Source organism: Manacus vitellinus, unplaced genomic scaffold, assembly GCF_001715985.3.
Source record: "Manacus vitellinus isolate BGI_N305 unplaced genomic scaffold, ASM171598v3 scaffold_8_pilon, whole genome shotgun sequence".
NCBI lineage: Eukaryota > Metazoa > Chordata > Aves > Passeriformes > Pipridae > Manacus > Manacus vitellinus.
This window is the reverse complement of record NW_021940864.1, coordinates 23,489,159-23,504,525: the sequence shown is the minus strand read 5'-3', so window position 1 is coordinate 23,504,525 and position 15,367 is coordinate 23,489,159. Positions and strand designations below refer to the sequence as shown.

Genomic DNA, 15,367 nt, shown 5'->3' with positions numbered 1-15,367 from the left:
CTCCCTGTCGCAGGGGAAACTTCTCCTGCCCCTGCCATGAGCGTCCCCGAGCTGTGCCGCTCCCCCTGCTATTGCCCCAAAGCTCAGCAGCGGGGAGGCCCTGCCTTTCTGCTCACGAAAACCATAAAAGTGTCTAATTTTCCAGCAGGATAGTAGTTGGGGATAACCACTGTCTCTGTAGGGATAAGAGCTTTTTAGTGCAGTGTCAGTAAGGTGACTTTTTTCTGGATCAGAATTTTTGGACGGTTTTGGTATGGCTGCGATTTGGTAGAAATAAAGGAGTCGTTCCAGCTTGATTTGCAGCCCTATGAGCTCACCTTCCCTCCCTCCTGGGTAATCTTTCTGTGACATCTACAGCAACTCTTGTATTGTCTTATGTTCAGCTGGAAGCTGCTCAAATGCCATGGTAACAAATGAGGTGTAAGTACCTGCATGGAACAGGAGGTGCGGATAAATAATATTAAGAAAATATTATCCCTTAATGCGTTTCAGCTGCTGGAAATTAGAACGAGTGGCATTAGTTCTCTGATCAAGTTTTGAGTCTACTGATAGAGGGACGGTAAGATCAACAACTAGCTTCAGGTGACAGTGTTTGTGTTACTTAGCTTGTTTTGGATAGGCTTTCCTACCACCATTTTAAAGTGAACCTTTGGTGTTTTGAAAGGGTGAAGGTATATAGTATAGAGTCAGTGACTGCTGGAAGTAAGAAAATACAGCCTATTAGCTTGAGAGCAGTCATGTTCAAATGCTAAAATGTTTGATAGCAATCAATAGGCAGCTATCTGGCCTGAAATCAAATCTATTTATGATATTATAGGAACTAGCCTGATCCTCATCATCATTATTTCACCCCAGTACTTCTCATAAAAATCAACATCCCTCTCAAAGGAGTTTTTTGGGCTTTTTTTTTTTGTCCACTCCTGTGTTTGAGTTCTGTGAATATAACCTGTTACTTCGACTTTGGTTTGCCTTCTTTGTAGAGAATAAGGGGAAACTGGAGACAGGATCAGTCTGCTCACTGTGATTTTTCTGAGGAGGCGGGGGAGAAAGAGGTCTTTGCTCACCTGGTTGAGCTCATATGTGGTGCTGATATTAGGAAGAAGTCACTGTGTGCCTTACACTAAACTTGAGGAGGGAAGGATGCTCTGTCACATGCATATATATGACTTCTCTTAATTACAGTGCAAAAATACACATTGTAGAATCTCTTTTACCATGGAAAGAGATGGTTTTACATATATTAACTATAAATATTTGTGCAGAGAAAGAAGTAGGACTTCAGTTTCGGGACTCTTACGTAAGGAGTGTCTTTAAAGTCAAGGCTTGACGCACTTCTGACTCACCAAGATGGAGACCTAGTGTTCCTGCAAAGACTTGCTTAGCTGTGCAAAGTGTCAACTGGGCCCAGTTCACAGGCAGGCTGTGAAAACTTTACAGAATGGATTGTCTCCTGTATAAATGCCTGCCTGGAATAGGGTCATGCCCTCTGTGAGAAACTCCATTCTCACTATAATGGTAGCATTGGTGGGGTGTGACTTCAGCATGCTGTTTCTTTTTTTCTTGTGATAGTCTACTCTTTCATTCACATGGTTCTCCTTCATCTCTTACTCCTCAGATTTCTTTGCTGCAACCCATATCCTGCTTTCTTTTTCCTCCAGAGTTGAATTGCTGTGATCAGTTTTACTCCAGCCAACGTAGGAAGGCTGGCAGTTGACACAAAGGGAAGGGACGTAAAAAAGCAATGGGAAAGGTGTGCTCATGAAAACTAGTGTCATACTTTTCCTTAGGATGTGTTGGGGACTGATCGTTCTCTGATTGCGATTGCTGAAGCTCTGCCTCCATTGAGAAGTTACATAGCCTCTAAAGCTATGTAACTGTGGAAGGAACTTATTCTCCAAAAAAGCAACCAAGTACATTTATTTGCAGATGTTTGATTGCATGTAGGGGGTGACTTTTTGCATTTGTCCACAGTTTTAGTATTGGTTAAAGCTGTACATCGGCACAAATTATACATAGTATAAGCTGAGGCCATAAAGGAAAGTGTTTCTATTTCCCACTTCAGTCCTGTTTGTTGTTTTATAGCAATGTCTACATTACTTGACCATTAGAGAAACAGATTTCCTTTAAACGGGTAAGAAAAACCTAGGTTCCTGTGACGTCTGAAAGATACCGTCAGTGTACGTCCTGCCTCAAACTCTTTTTTAAAATGATGTCTCAGTCCATTTTGAACTTGTTTGAAGCAGGAATTTAAACCAAAGCCTCACGTTCATGTGCATAGCAGTCGTTACTGCATGTACACAGCCTGCTGAAATCAATGGTACTCCGTTATTTGGGGGCACTGAGAGGGGGTGGAAGAAGGGAAGTGTCTTCTCTAAAGGCTATTTTGAAGTTCTGCTTGTTCATCAAATCCTACCAACTGTGTACTTAAGACATTAGCAGGTTTGCTTATTTGCTCCTGACATTCTGTGTCACTTGGAAGTGGATTTGGGCGTTTTCTGTAGTTTAGGTTTGGGATTGGTTTTTTTTTTGTTTCTCTTTTGGAACAAGAGACCACTGTTACTCACCTGGTTGACAGAATCAGCACTACTGTAATAATTGTAAAGCCGTATGAACAGCTTTATTTTAACCTGAATACTAACTGTAGCTTCATTTCCCAAGCAGCTGCTTAGGTATGCAGGGAGTACTAGGTGACCTTGCTACTGCTGGATCTCCTTACATCACTGAGTCGGTTGGTTTTGGAGCATATACCCTTCCAATGTCCTTATCACTTGAAAAAACAAAAATCTTTGATAAAAACAAAGAGGGGAGAGAGTTGAGTGTATTGTACAAGAAAGTGGACTTTCAAGTACTGGTGTGTATTGTACAAGAAAGTGGACTTTCAAGTACTGGTGATTTTGGAGGGAGAAAAGCTTAAGGCCACATTTACATCGTGCAGTTCATACCTTTGAAAATCTTTTATGATCATTAAAAGATTAGGGTGAAGACTTTGATATATTGTGTTTTGAGAATTGGAGTACTTTATAGTTTCATTTTAACTAACTTCTGTTTTTAGGAGTCTAGGTTTTTTGTGCCCAAAGAAGTATCCTGTTTTTTCCCCTTATCAAATAAGGTGATAACAAGCTAAAGTATTAACATAAGTGAAAGCTCTGAAGAAAGTACTGTAGATACTTTTGAAGCACCGGGATTAGTGTTTTGCTTTCATTGCAGTGACGTGACTTTATTGTGCACATAGAAAAACACTTCTCTAAGATTTTCACTATGATAGTCACATTAAACCTGAAATCCTGTTTTACAAGACTGACATATTGCAAAATATTGAGGATATGGAATTGAAGCATTCTACTATGGCAAAATTCATATCAAGACCAAAGGGAATACAGTTTGTGTAATGGAAGCAAGGATATAGCATTTGGGATGAGTTTGGGATTACAAAATTTATGGCATGTTACCGAACCAGTGATTTATATAGATGTCATTTGATTTACAGTCTTTATTTTGTGAGTTATGTATAATCTTTTCAGCTGTAGCCAAATTCAGCACACTTTGTTGCATTTGTCCTGCATTTCTTCAGTGAGATAAGGCATTGTGTTCTATGAGAAAATGTGACCAACCTTCCAATAGCTCATCCAGATTAAGTAATAATTAGATATAATTACTGTTCCTAAGGGGAAAGTAATTCTGCCTCATTGAAATTCTTTTATCTTCAATTAACCTACTCCGTTCTTACTGGAAACACAAAGCAAAGTGCCAGCTTACTTCAGGCTCTTCTTCCAAAGCTCTGCTAACTTTTGTTTCATCTGCCACCAGTGCTCAGTTTTTGTAGTCTAGCGAGCCCTGTGTATTGAGGTGGCACCAGTAAGGGGGAGTGTGTACTTGAATAGCACGTGCTGAATACCTTGTTGGAGCAGCTTTCCTTCCTGTTCATCTGCTTCTGTGCAGATTGAAGAGAAGGGTTGGTGACTCACTTTTCTGTCCTCTCTCTATACTTTGTGTCAGGTTTCATGGGTTGTGGGCGGGCAGAAGCATGAATAATTTTTTCCTCATTTTTTCTGTCTGGTAACCAACTAGACTTTATTCTTCTACTGCTTGTGGGGTATCTTGTCTAACTTTTGTTCCATTTTCAGAGAGCAGCCATAACCTTGCTTGTCATTAGCAGATCCAATAGGTACGTGATGTGTAGGTTGTTTGGAATTCAAAGGCCAAATTCTGAGTTTTCTGGCCAAAAGTGTCCAGGAGAGGAAAAGACCTAAAGTACCAGGACTCTGTCTAGCTCAGTTCTAGATTAGGTTCATTTGGATGCACCTCATTAGGCAAACATACTTTCTTCCAGTGCTGACAAACTGTATGCTGACTGTGCCTACGGTTCTAACTATAAATATAAACCTAAGACTATTTTGGAATGGTCAGCTGGTAAACTGTGGGATAGGAATGGCTTCAGAGCTGAAACAGGTTTATGTTGCAGTAGCTTTTCTGTTTTCCAGGGGATTTTGATTTCACCTCATGACCAGAATCCATTGTTTTATGGTCACAAACCCATGAAGCTGGATGAGTAGTCTTAGCATCATTCTCCTTTCTTCTCCTCTTTGTTTTCTCTCTGTTCTATGTCTTTCTATGCAGAGTAAATCAACTCCATATATTTCTAGATGTAGCTTGTTCATACGAGACTAGCTCTTTGCTCTTTCCTGGGGAGTGGAAGGAAAGAACTGCTAAGCCCTTTAAATAGACTAAGGTGATGATTTAGTGTAGTCATCCATACCCCACTAGCTAACATAGCAATGCATTGACAAAGGCAGAGATTAAAGCAAAGGGTAAAGTTTAGTATTAAGCAAAATTTATCCACAGATCACAATGAGCTTTAAATAAATATATGGCACAAAACCTGTCTTCTGTTAATTCATGTTGACAAAATTTCTCACAAACTGGCCTGTCTATTTGTAACTATTGGCATGACATTCTCTTTTTGCCATTGAACTTTTCTTAATTTTCATGAATAGCTTGTCAATCCAAGGTTTAGTGTATCATTTTTATTGGAAGACAACAAGCTTTCAGAAATGCATGTTATACGCCATAATGTTTGCAATGGCACTGTAAATTACGCAGTAACTCCAGCTAGCACTTCCTAAAAAAATGTGACATCTGCAACCTTTTACATCTTTATCATCAGTTGTACTGTTTTAACAGTGACTTTGCATCAGAAAACACTGATTGTGTCAACAGGTTGTGCGGAGAAGATAGCTTCGTTTTTCTGTTTGCTAAACCAGTATTAATTTACCGGCGGTAACACCTCATCCCATATCTGCCTGCCAGTTGATGTTTTGAAGTCTGCTCTGCAAAAGTTCGCAGCGATGCTCTCTGAGGAAAAAAAATCCTGTTACTGGAGTAATTGACAAAATAATACTTTTCTTGTATTTTCCAGAGGTTTTTCTTTCTAGTCAACTTCAGTTTTAAGGGCACAACTGAGGCTTTTTTTTTTTCCTTTTAAGGCTTTGTTTGACCTTTTAATTATGTGTCACTTGAAAATTTTTAATGGTTGGAGACTGATATTTTGAGGGTGGTGATGTAGACAAGGAAAGAGCAATTTTGAGATTTTCGTTTTCCAGAACTCTTGCATCTTTAAGGACTTGAGGGTAGTAGCTTCTGATAGACACTGGTTGCTGGTGCAGCTTTTGTAAAAAGAAAAGACAAAGCACTAAGGGAAATTTCTCTTCTTTCCTATTTTTTTCCTTTTTTAACAAATTATCACTTCCTGGACTCCTTTTGAAATGCATCTATTTTCTGTTGGCGACAATACAAGTGATATATTGGAAACAGGTGTTAGACCTATGCAAAAGACTTAAACCTGATACGGGAGACCCATGCATCAGCAGCCTGGAGAGAGCTTTGTCTCTTGTATGGTGACCACTGTTTAAGTATTCAAAGACAAGATATAATAAGGTCATTTCAGTCCATCTTACAGATCTCTGGGTATGTCTCGTGCTCGTCTGCTCATAAGCAAGTGTGATCATTGCTATAAGTGACAGTCAACATGTGTATATTACAGCCTTACACTGTGATGTTATTTTTTAAAAAATGTGCTCCTTCAAGATTACTGTAATTGAGTCTAGAATGTGTTCCACCTAATGGAAAACTTTACAGCCTACAACTTGTTGACAAATAGAAAGTTGATCTGGATTTCTTCCGGGTACAGACTCCTTGCTTGACAGACATTGACAGCACGAAAACACTGGCATAGGACCTAATGGAATTAATTCACTGTGTACAGTTGGGGAATTTTAATGATATGTTCTGTTCTCTTAAAATGAGTTGTGCAGTTTCATTTTGTGGTAGGGTTTAATGCTTTTCATGTGGGGGACAAATACATGTCAGTCTGCTATGAGAAGACAAATCTGTATTGCAAACTAACTAGAGCTGTTCTTGTTTTCTTCTTTCCTTTTAGTATTGGATGAATGAATATACTTCTTCCCTTGGAATTGGAGTTTTTCATTCAGGTATAGAGGTGTATGGCCGAGGTATGTACAAAAAAAGCACAACTTACTCTTTGTTTCGGGAATTCTGTTATTTAAAACCATTTTTCAGGTAGTGAGGGAAGTCTGGTTCCTGAAACCCATTTATCTCTTTTCTCATCTATTCTGCCTCTGAAAAAAATCTTGGACAGGAATAATCTGGTAGCCATCAAGCATTCTTTTGTATAAAGCTATGCAGCTATGAAAAAGTGTGCAATTTATTCAGCCAAGCATAGAAATCTTTACTTTAGGTTTGAAAACACTTGCAAAAAACATTTGCAAAAACAAATGTACACTTTATGTAAGCATGGTTGAATCGTATTCTGCCAGCACTTAGTGCAAGGAGTTAATTTTTAGGTACAGAAACAAGAGGCACCCAAGAGTGCCTGATGCTCAGGAAAAAGTCTATTCCTTATTGGTTGGTTGGTCTGCTTTAAGGAGACTGTTTCTTTAAAAGACATCTCGTTCATGCTGTTCATAAAAGATACCCTAGCGATAATACAGAAATACATTTCAATTTTGCTAAATAGGTTGTACTGTGGGACTGCAGCTTCTTGGTCTGTTCAGACCACTTAGAATCTGCACTGCTGCCAGAAGGTGTTTCTGAGGAAGTTGTAGCACAGGCTCAGGTCTGAGGTGTTTCTGCACAGCAGTATAATGACGCTCGGAGGTGATGGTGTTGCTGAAAGTAGTCCATTTAAAGAAGAAAAATCTACTTCAGTTCTTTTTTTGGGAGGTGAGGGGAAGCAGCAAAAGGCATGGCATGCACTCCAAAGACCACACTGCTCAAAGTTATCCTAAACTATGTTTCAGCTACTATAATGGTCACATTGTAACTGGGTTTGCAAGTGTTACCAGAGCAACAAATTGACAATACTATGATTATACTATGGTTTTTTTATTTGTTTTAATCTGAACCAGAAAGACCTGACTCTTAATAGTGCTGTGCCTGAAACCCAGTTTTTGAGCTGTGCCAAATACATGTGCCTCCCTTCCTGTTGGGATTATAACAGCTTTCTCATATAGCAGGTCATGCCCCTGCTAGAACAATGACTTGCATTTTTCAAAGTACATCAAACTTTTTATTCATTAACGTGTTGTAAAAAAGATTATCCCCAAAACTGAGTGCTAGACTTGCATGATGTGTTACGAGTTTTGAGGAAAGGAAGCGTGAAGTCATGCTTAAAGCCTTTTATTGCAGTCTGGGCACTGCATGCTGTGTTATCTGACAGACACAGATGGAAGCTACAGCATACCATGATATTGTCATGTACTGTGAGTGCTTGTGCCAGCAGACACTGTGTGCAGGCTTCAGATGCGTGCACTGGTTTACTTTCTTGTTATAGTAAAAAAACTCGTGACAGTTGAACCTTTGCAAATCAAGACATTTAAGAACCTCTTATGCCACTACTTGCTGCCACACCTAGAGCTGTGTAGTGCACACTGAATAGAAGTGCCATCGGACCTTTGAGGATACTGTACTTTGAATCCCCAATTTAGACATATCAAAGTGGACCTTTAAAGACAAGCATGTATAAAGAACATTGATAGGATTTACAATTTAACTTGTAAATCCTCACTTATACAATGAAAATTATATACTTACTGTAAAGTTATTAAAATTTAAATCCATACACTGTAGGAAATTTCCTGTCAGTTTTTACTCAGGCTGACTAGTAACCTAACAAAACTATTCATTTCCAGCTCCTTTCATTTGTAATAATAAGATGTCTGGTTCCTAGCTTTAGATCCACATGAAGTTGTCTTTGGTCAGTGAGCCCTGCTGTTCTTTGCTGTCATCATATGCTGGTTTTGTTAAATCTGAACTTTCTCTTTTAGAATTTGCCTACGGTGGTCATCCATACCCTTTTTCTGGAATATTTGAAATTTCACCGGGAAATGCTTCTGAGCTAGGAGAAACATTTAAATTTAAGTAAGAAAGATACCTATTTTCTTGTTTTCTGAGAAGGCATATGAAAAAGACAATTTGTTGGATTTATTTTTGAGGATAGAGGAATTTTACAAGGATTTCTGACTTTCTGAGAAATTCATGTGTTTACTTAGAAATGAAAGATGGACAGAGGTAATGAGATAGGGAAGTGTCTACAGCAAAGAACATTTTTTTTTAGCATACCATTAAATTTCTTAAATGCATACAAATTTTGTGGACTTGTGGCTAACTTTTATTATTCATGCAGCATATACAATGCAGTAACTTTTTCAAGGTGGATAATAGACAAGTAAACATAATCTCTCATGATAAAGATGAAAGTGGTGCTGTAAAATTGAATAGAAAGAATTGATGTTGTTCTAGGAGCACCGAAAGATCTCACCACCCACAACGGGGTGACTTTTGAGCAGTGTATGAACAGTAATCCACCTGTATCATGGGAGCCTGATCACTTACTCTCTGTTTCTCTTCTAGAGAGGCTGTGGTTCTAGGCAGTACTGACTTTATGGAAGATGACATAGAAAAAATAGTAGAAGAGCTTGGAAAAGAATTCAAAGGAAATGCTTATCATCTAATGCACAAAAACTGCAATCACTTTTCTTCAGCTTTATCTGAGGTAAACAAACATGAAGATCTAGAAAGGTGCTTCCCAGGTGGCTACAGAGTATCATCTTCCTTTGGAATGTTTGGTCTAATTTCCAACTTCTTATCTCTGATACCTTGGGCAAATGTCACCATTTTTCAGATTGAATTTGTGCTTATGTCCAAAGTACAAGATTTTGCTGTCAAAAATGCTAAATACTGTTCTCATACATAGCTTGTATTCAAGCAGGGGTGCGTTCCTAAATGAGAGACCTAGTAAATGAACTAACAGGATTTCAGAATCATTTCAGTTGCTTCAGAGATTGCTACTGAGGATAGTATTTTGGTCAGTATTTCCCCACAGAAACATCACACTGAAAATAATTTTTAAAGTTATGAGCTACTGTTTAAGAATAACACATTCACAGAAGTTACAAAGACAGTGTTAATCTTCTGCTTGAGAGGCTTTTGTCAAGGTATTGCTCTGCCAGCATCTGTGTCCTGGTCATGTAGATACTTGAATCATGTGAAGTATCTGACTGAGGAGTCAAATGGGCTTTTTTTTCCCTTTGCAATGTGATCAGTTTGCCAATATGATTGAATGCCTGATCATTCACACGTGTATCAACACAAGGGATGGGGTCAGGAACAAGTATCCTAGGACAAAGAGGTGAATGGAAATTTGATTTTTATTGATAGTTGGCAATCTGTGCTTGCCAGAATTTATGATGTTTCACTGAAATACTCCCAAACAAGAATGGCTATTTTTTCTGTAGTGAGCTTTCATAGATTTTAATTTTTTTTCCTCAAATAGTTAATGCACTTACTGTATAGCCTGTGTTTTGTGTAGACTGATCTTCCAGTGGTAGTGGAAAATTTTATTGAGATGATGATTCGTGTGCAGTGACAAGTAGGTAGGGTGAGACACTAACAAAGCTGCAGTTGGTGTGAAATCTGGCCTATATGGACAGGGTTTTGCTATACTCTTCAGCTGCATGGTCATATTGTCTCTGTTTTAGTGTTTGTCCTATTTAGTGTTCTATTTAGTGTTCAAATTGACTATAGAAGTGGGTATATTTACAAGGTAAATGCTGCTCAGTTACAGCAGAGTAATGCTCCCATTCTCCAAATTTGCACTGGAGTAAGTAATACCAGAAGTGAACGTGGAGGCAGTTAAGTAAAATGGCTCACTCCTTGAATAGTGACAACGGAATTATTTAATGACTGATGTGCAGTACAAATAAGTATTTAATGCTGCATTATATATTTTTGAGGAGTTGAAACCAGCTATGCAGTGTATATCCTCTCTTGTTCCAGTGAACCTAAGTGTGTGTGCTTGTTTTGTAAGATAGTGACATCTCATGAAAGTGACATCTCATCAGAGGCCATCCCACTAAATAGCCTCAGCTGTATGTGTAACTCCACACAGCTACAGTATTTTTGGTCATTTTATTTCAGGGTGCTTTTTTGTAATAGTGAAATTTCTCCTGCAATTTCTGTTTCTGAGGAATTAGCAGTGAATGGAATACATACCTTAACTAATTTCTGTCCCTTTTGTAGAAGTTATGCAAGAAGAGTGAGGTGGTTAGGCTTTCCAGGACTTCTAAGAAAAGCACAGAACCATGTGTCCAAATTTCACAGTGGAAAATAAGTCTGCTTTTACTGATGGAGAAAACTTGTCTTAGTGCAGCTAACTTGGGTGCTTCTTGAGTGGCATTTGTGATAAGTAAACTGTAAGGCTACTGCAGGTTTTGTTTTTTATTTACCACGCTGCAGTTTTGTTACTGCTGAATCCAGAAAACAAATTAATCCTTTCTTTTTCCTTCCCCCATAGATTCTCTGTGGAAAAGAGATTCCACGATGGGTGAATCGCCTTGCCTACTTCAGCTCTTGTATACCCTTTCTCCAGAGCTGCCTGCCGAAGGAGTGGCTAACTCCTGCAGCTCTCCAGTCTAGTGTTAGCCAGGAGCTACATGATGAGCTGGAGGAAGCTGAGGATGCAGCAGCATCAGCTTCCTTGGCAAGCTCAGCATCTGGGTCTAGAACTGGACGCCACACCAAATTATAAGTCCTCCTCCAAAGTAACAAATGGTTTGAAATACTTCAGTTTAATCTCTCCAGCAACTGACTTCCTGACAGAACATGAGAGCTGACTCTAGAACATTGTTTTTATATGCAAAAAAAAAAAAAAGCTCTCAACAACCCATGTTTCAGCTCAGGATTATTTATGTAGTGAGAAGAATTGCTGGGAGAAAAGGGAAGGATTTTGTGTGAAGCCACCCTTTTCATTTTCACCTGATGTTTGGTAGACCTGGATTAACTTAACATCTTGTATAAAGCAAAACTTAAAATTATTTGTTTACAGTATTGTGTACTGCTGTTTACAAGTCCTGTAAGGACTCCTGCCACCATGGAAGAAGAAAGAATTTGAGTTTGATTTAACTGTTGGTGTAACTCAAAACAGTGGTGTGATGCCCTGGATGAACTCTCCCCTTTGTTTTCAAGATTTAAGGCAGGTGAACGTTAAATTGAGAAATGCCAGAAACTGCTGAATACTATATATGTGAACAGGGTATTGTGCACTTAAAGTGGCTGATGTAAGCAGGTAGTTTCCAGGATGTAGGGAGACTGGTTCCGTCTAAGATCTGTTCCTAGAAGTATGACCTCTACATTAATGAAACTGTGGATTTTTGCACATATGAAGGGAAATTTCTATTTCATTACAATGCACATCGATCCTTCTTTTCTAAGTCAACCATGTAGTTTACATCTGATCTCCCATCTTTATTTACAGTTTACTTCAATCAGGATTTAGACGTGTGAAAATCATCTGTTAGAAGCATGAAAAATTTTTCGCTGTTTGCTTTACTTGATTTCAAACTTGTATCTACAAGTTAGTACTTGTATTCCTTTTTTGTTTGTTTCATATAGTTTGGAATCATGTAAAACAAGCCATTTGTGTTTGGGGAATGGCCTTGCTTCCTGCTGCTGATTTTGCTTCATTTGAGTTTGTAAACATTCATGTCCTTTTTATTTTTTTTTTTTTGAGCTATGAAGTGCTGCCCAGTTGTGCATATCTGCACAAATGATAGAGAAATCCTAATTTATTTTCCCACTGTCTCTATCTGTGGCATTAACTTTTTTTGTCAGATGTAATGAAGAAAAACCTGAAAACTGCTTATGCACCTGCGTGTTTACACAGCAGAACCCACTAATCTGCACACATAATTATATCTGAAGGTAAGAGATATTATTTTCTAAAACACAGAAGTATGTTTGCTGGTAGATTATAATTAGAGCTAAATTATAATTAGTGATCAGAATATATAATGGAATGCCTTATTCTTGTTCACTTACCAAGAGAATTAATGGTTCTTCCAATCATTAGTGTAAATTAGTGAGGTTCTATTGTGCACATAAGGCTACAGTAGCACAAACATGAGGGAGGTGAGCTTGTGTATTTTCTAAGAGTTGCTGCCTTAAACAAAAAACATACCATCCCTAAACTGATCAGCTCACAAAGAAGTGTGCATGACTAGAAATATAAATTATTCTTACAAGCTTTATTTTCAGTCTGTTGCTGGGTTTAGTTTTTCCACTAAGTGAAATACTGACTCTACAGTTTCTGCTGTTTAAAAGGAAAAAAAAGTCCTCTAGGGAGGCAGGAATGCTTCATGTTACAAATGCTCCTAGCCATGGGAAGTTGGTGCCATTGAACCCTACAGGAAGGTGCAATAGGCTGTATCCTAATAAGAATTCTTATGGTGGCTTACTGTGACTCGTGTTAGAAACAAGTTTCTCTGCTGGCAGCTGAGTTGAATCCTTTGTCAGACAGACTTTGTTTTCACTTATCTTCTGTGATGCCATGTAGGTACAGAGAGAGAAACGCTCAGTTCTGGGGGGGCCGGGGAATCACATGAGACTCTTTGTGGAAAGAGTGAGGTAATAGTAGGAGTCTCCTTAACTGTATTTTGGTACGTATTTTAATAATCTCTTCTACCACATGGGAAAATGCGTAAGACTGATGAGTCTGCCACTGACTTCGTTCTCTGATCTCCAGAAGCTGGACATACTTACCCTCCCTGTTGAGTGCTTTTCACTTGGATCTCTGAATTTGAGTTCTCCTTTCCTTTTTTTCCCCTGTAGTGAAAATGAATATGGTGGTCTCCAGTCAACTCTCAAGCATTACAGAACTGAATCTCGCACTACACACAGCTAAGACAACAGGCTGCTGACAGGTTATTTTGTCTCTGCTGTGCAGCTGTGGTAGTAATGTGACTAAGTCTCTTGGCCAAGGCAGGTCCTTTATTTCAGCTCAGGGTTGAGGCCACTGATCTAGCAATGTACTGTAGCTTTTCCTAGGCTTTAGGAAAAATAAATAGAATGAATTTTCATTGCTACCTTTTATGTACCAAAATCAGCTTTCTAGGCTTCTGATACATCCAGAGTGCTAGGTCACAAATCTCTACACTTTCATTAACACACACAATTACAGCATGTACAATGCAAGAAAGTGACAGATCACAGCACAGTTTTTATTTAGAAGTAAAACTAAGACTATTTTTTATAAAGCAGACTGGAAAGTTTGTAACAAAAACATTCATTTTATTGGTAGCTGTACAGGCGAAAATACTGTCTCATGCTCCATAATGAGTTTTGTGTTTTGTTTCAAAACCATCCATTTGTAAATCCTGTGAGGAAACTGACACCTGAACCCTGAAGGCTGTTGGGTATTGTATGGAAGCGAGCAGTACTGGAACTCCAGTCATGTGCTGTCAGCTCAGCTTCTGCTGGATGCCTCCAAAAAGTCGCCCTGCCAGTGGTTACTCTGATTTGTTAGCAATAGAGCAAGTTACCTTTCACCAGCATTACTGCCAAGCAGGGATTACTTTAGTCTACTAATGACCACACTGTGCTAGGACTAGAACACTCCAAAATGCTGTGAGAAAGCTGGACACCTGTGGAATCTTTTCCATCAAAACGGGTAGAAAAATCACCACTTCAGGGTTCTGCTCTGTTTACTTTCTCATTCTTGTTTAGTTTCCTGTGAGATAGTACTTTTGATACTTATTACATTGTTTAACTCGGTCATTTTATTTAAATGCCATTTTCTGTTCAGCAAGCCAAAAAAATCCAATGTACTGTTAGTGTGCACCAATAACTCCAGAGTGGCTTGGTAAAAAAAGCATAGTTGCATTACTTCTAAAACTGACAATGCAATTCTGATCACTATTGATAGATGATAATTTTCACTGTTGGAAGTTGCTTACAAGCTGAATATTCACTGATGCATTTTTTGTAAACTTGTATTCAAGTTTACTGTACTACATAGTATTTGTATAAAGTTCGAAGAATTTTGACTTTTGTTACCTGTACATGGCAACAATTTGTCTAGCATCTTAAACTTAAATCCATCAGTTTATTAAAAATACTTTTATAAAAAAAAAAGACAGTTGGCTGTGTGTGTTACTCCCTTTGTACCTACCTGTTTTGGCAGTGCCACCCAAGCTAATCTTTGGTTTAGAAAGATGGTTTTGAAGGACAGTAAAACTATCCAGGGGTTTCCTATAGTTAAGCTGTAGGCTGTTATGCTGACATGAGCATCAGGTGCTGTGGTTTGGTTTGTCTGAGGCGTTATTAAGAGCCACTAGTTTCCATTAGACTAGATTCAAAATGTGTTTAGATTTGGTGTACTAACTACATCTGTTGGGGTATCCAGACACCCCACTGTCCTTGGGATACGTTGCAGGTACTATGTGCCACATTCTACAGCTTTGCTTGAAAGCCCGGCTCTGTGGTCTGGATTTGCAGTGGACTGAGGAGCCACAAGGTATGTGGGGTCTGTAATGTCTGTGCCCTGCCAGTTCCTCTGAGCAGAGCAGAAGTACCCAGAGTTCAGGGAAGTACCAATGGCAACACCAGCCTCAGCCACAGCTGCCTGTGCTGTGCCTGCTCCTGTGGCAGCAGCACCACTGGTGCACAGCCCAGTGCTGACCCAGACTGGAGAAACTCCCCTGGCTTTGAATTAAAAAGCTGCCAAGCTATTTCCTGGGCAGGGCCGCTCAGCAGTTGGGTTGCAGCCTGACAGAACCTGTGGGGTGGTGGCACCTCTGTTTAAAGCTGTGGTTGCTCTGGGCAGCAGAGCTGGCTTGCTCCTTGCAGCCACACTGGCTGTGTGGTGCTGTGGAGCAGCTGCACGGAGAGCTAACTGGCACAGCCTGTTCCTCAAACTTTCCCAAGCTCTGGCACAGTGTTTGCCAACACCCAGAGGTGTTGGCATTGGAATTTGCAAAGGGCAGGTGAGTGCATGTGTTTTAACAGGAGAGAGACT

At 39.2% G+C, this 15,367-nt stretch overlaps 1 protein-coding gene across 2 annotated transcripts; it reads left to right on the top strand.

Annotated features, from left to right (window-relative positions):
- Positions 1-384: 384 nt before the first annotated feature.
- On the top strand, positions 385-14,482 carry DESI2 (desumoylating isopeptidase 2). 2 transcript variants are annotated; one of them, XM_018085241.2, is made up of 5 exons: positions 385-444; positions 6,437-6,509; positions 8,343-8,436; positions 8,929-9,070; positions 10,871-14,482. In XM_018085241.2, the coding sequence occupies exons 1-5, from the start codon at positions 433-435 to the stop codon at positions 11,102-11,104; spliced, it is 555 nt and encodes a 184-aa protein (XP_017940730.1). In that variant the 5' UTR covers positions 385-432; the 3' UTR covers positions 11,105-14,482. The 2 variants fall into 2 exon arrangements, with proteins under 2 accessions (XP_017940730.1, XP_008928304.1); XM_008930056.3 differs by having other exon boundaries at positions 394-420.
- The last annotated feature ends 885 nt before the right edge of the window (positions 14,483-15,367 follow it).

What these genes read in the sequence shown, in the direction of transcription:
- DESI2 (XM_018085241.2), top strand. An exon ending in GGAGAAACATTTAAATTTAA is followed by an intron (nt 8,437 to 8,928) that starts GTAAGAAAGATA and finishes TTTCTCTTCTAG; the next exon opens with AGAGGCTGTGGTTCTAGGCA. An exon ending in TTTCTTCAGCTTTATCTGAG is followed by an intron (nt 9,071 to 10,870) that starts GTAAACAAACAT and finishes CTTCCCCCATAG; the next exon opens with ATTCTCTGTGGAAAAGAGAT.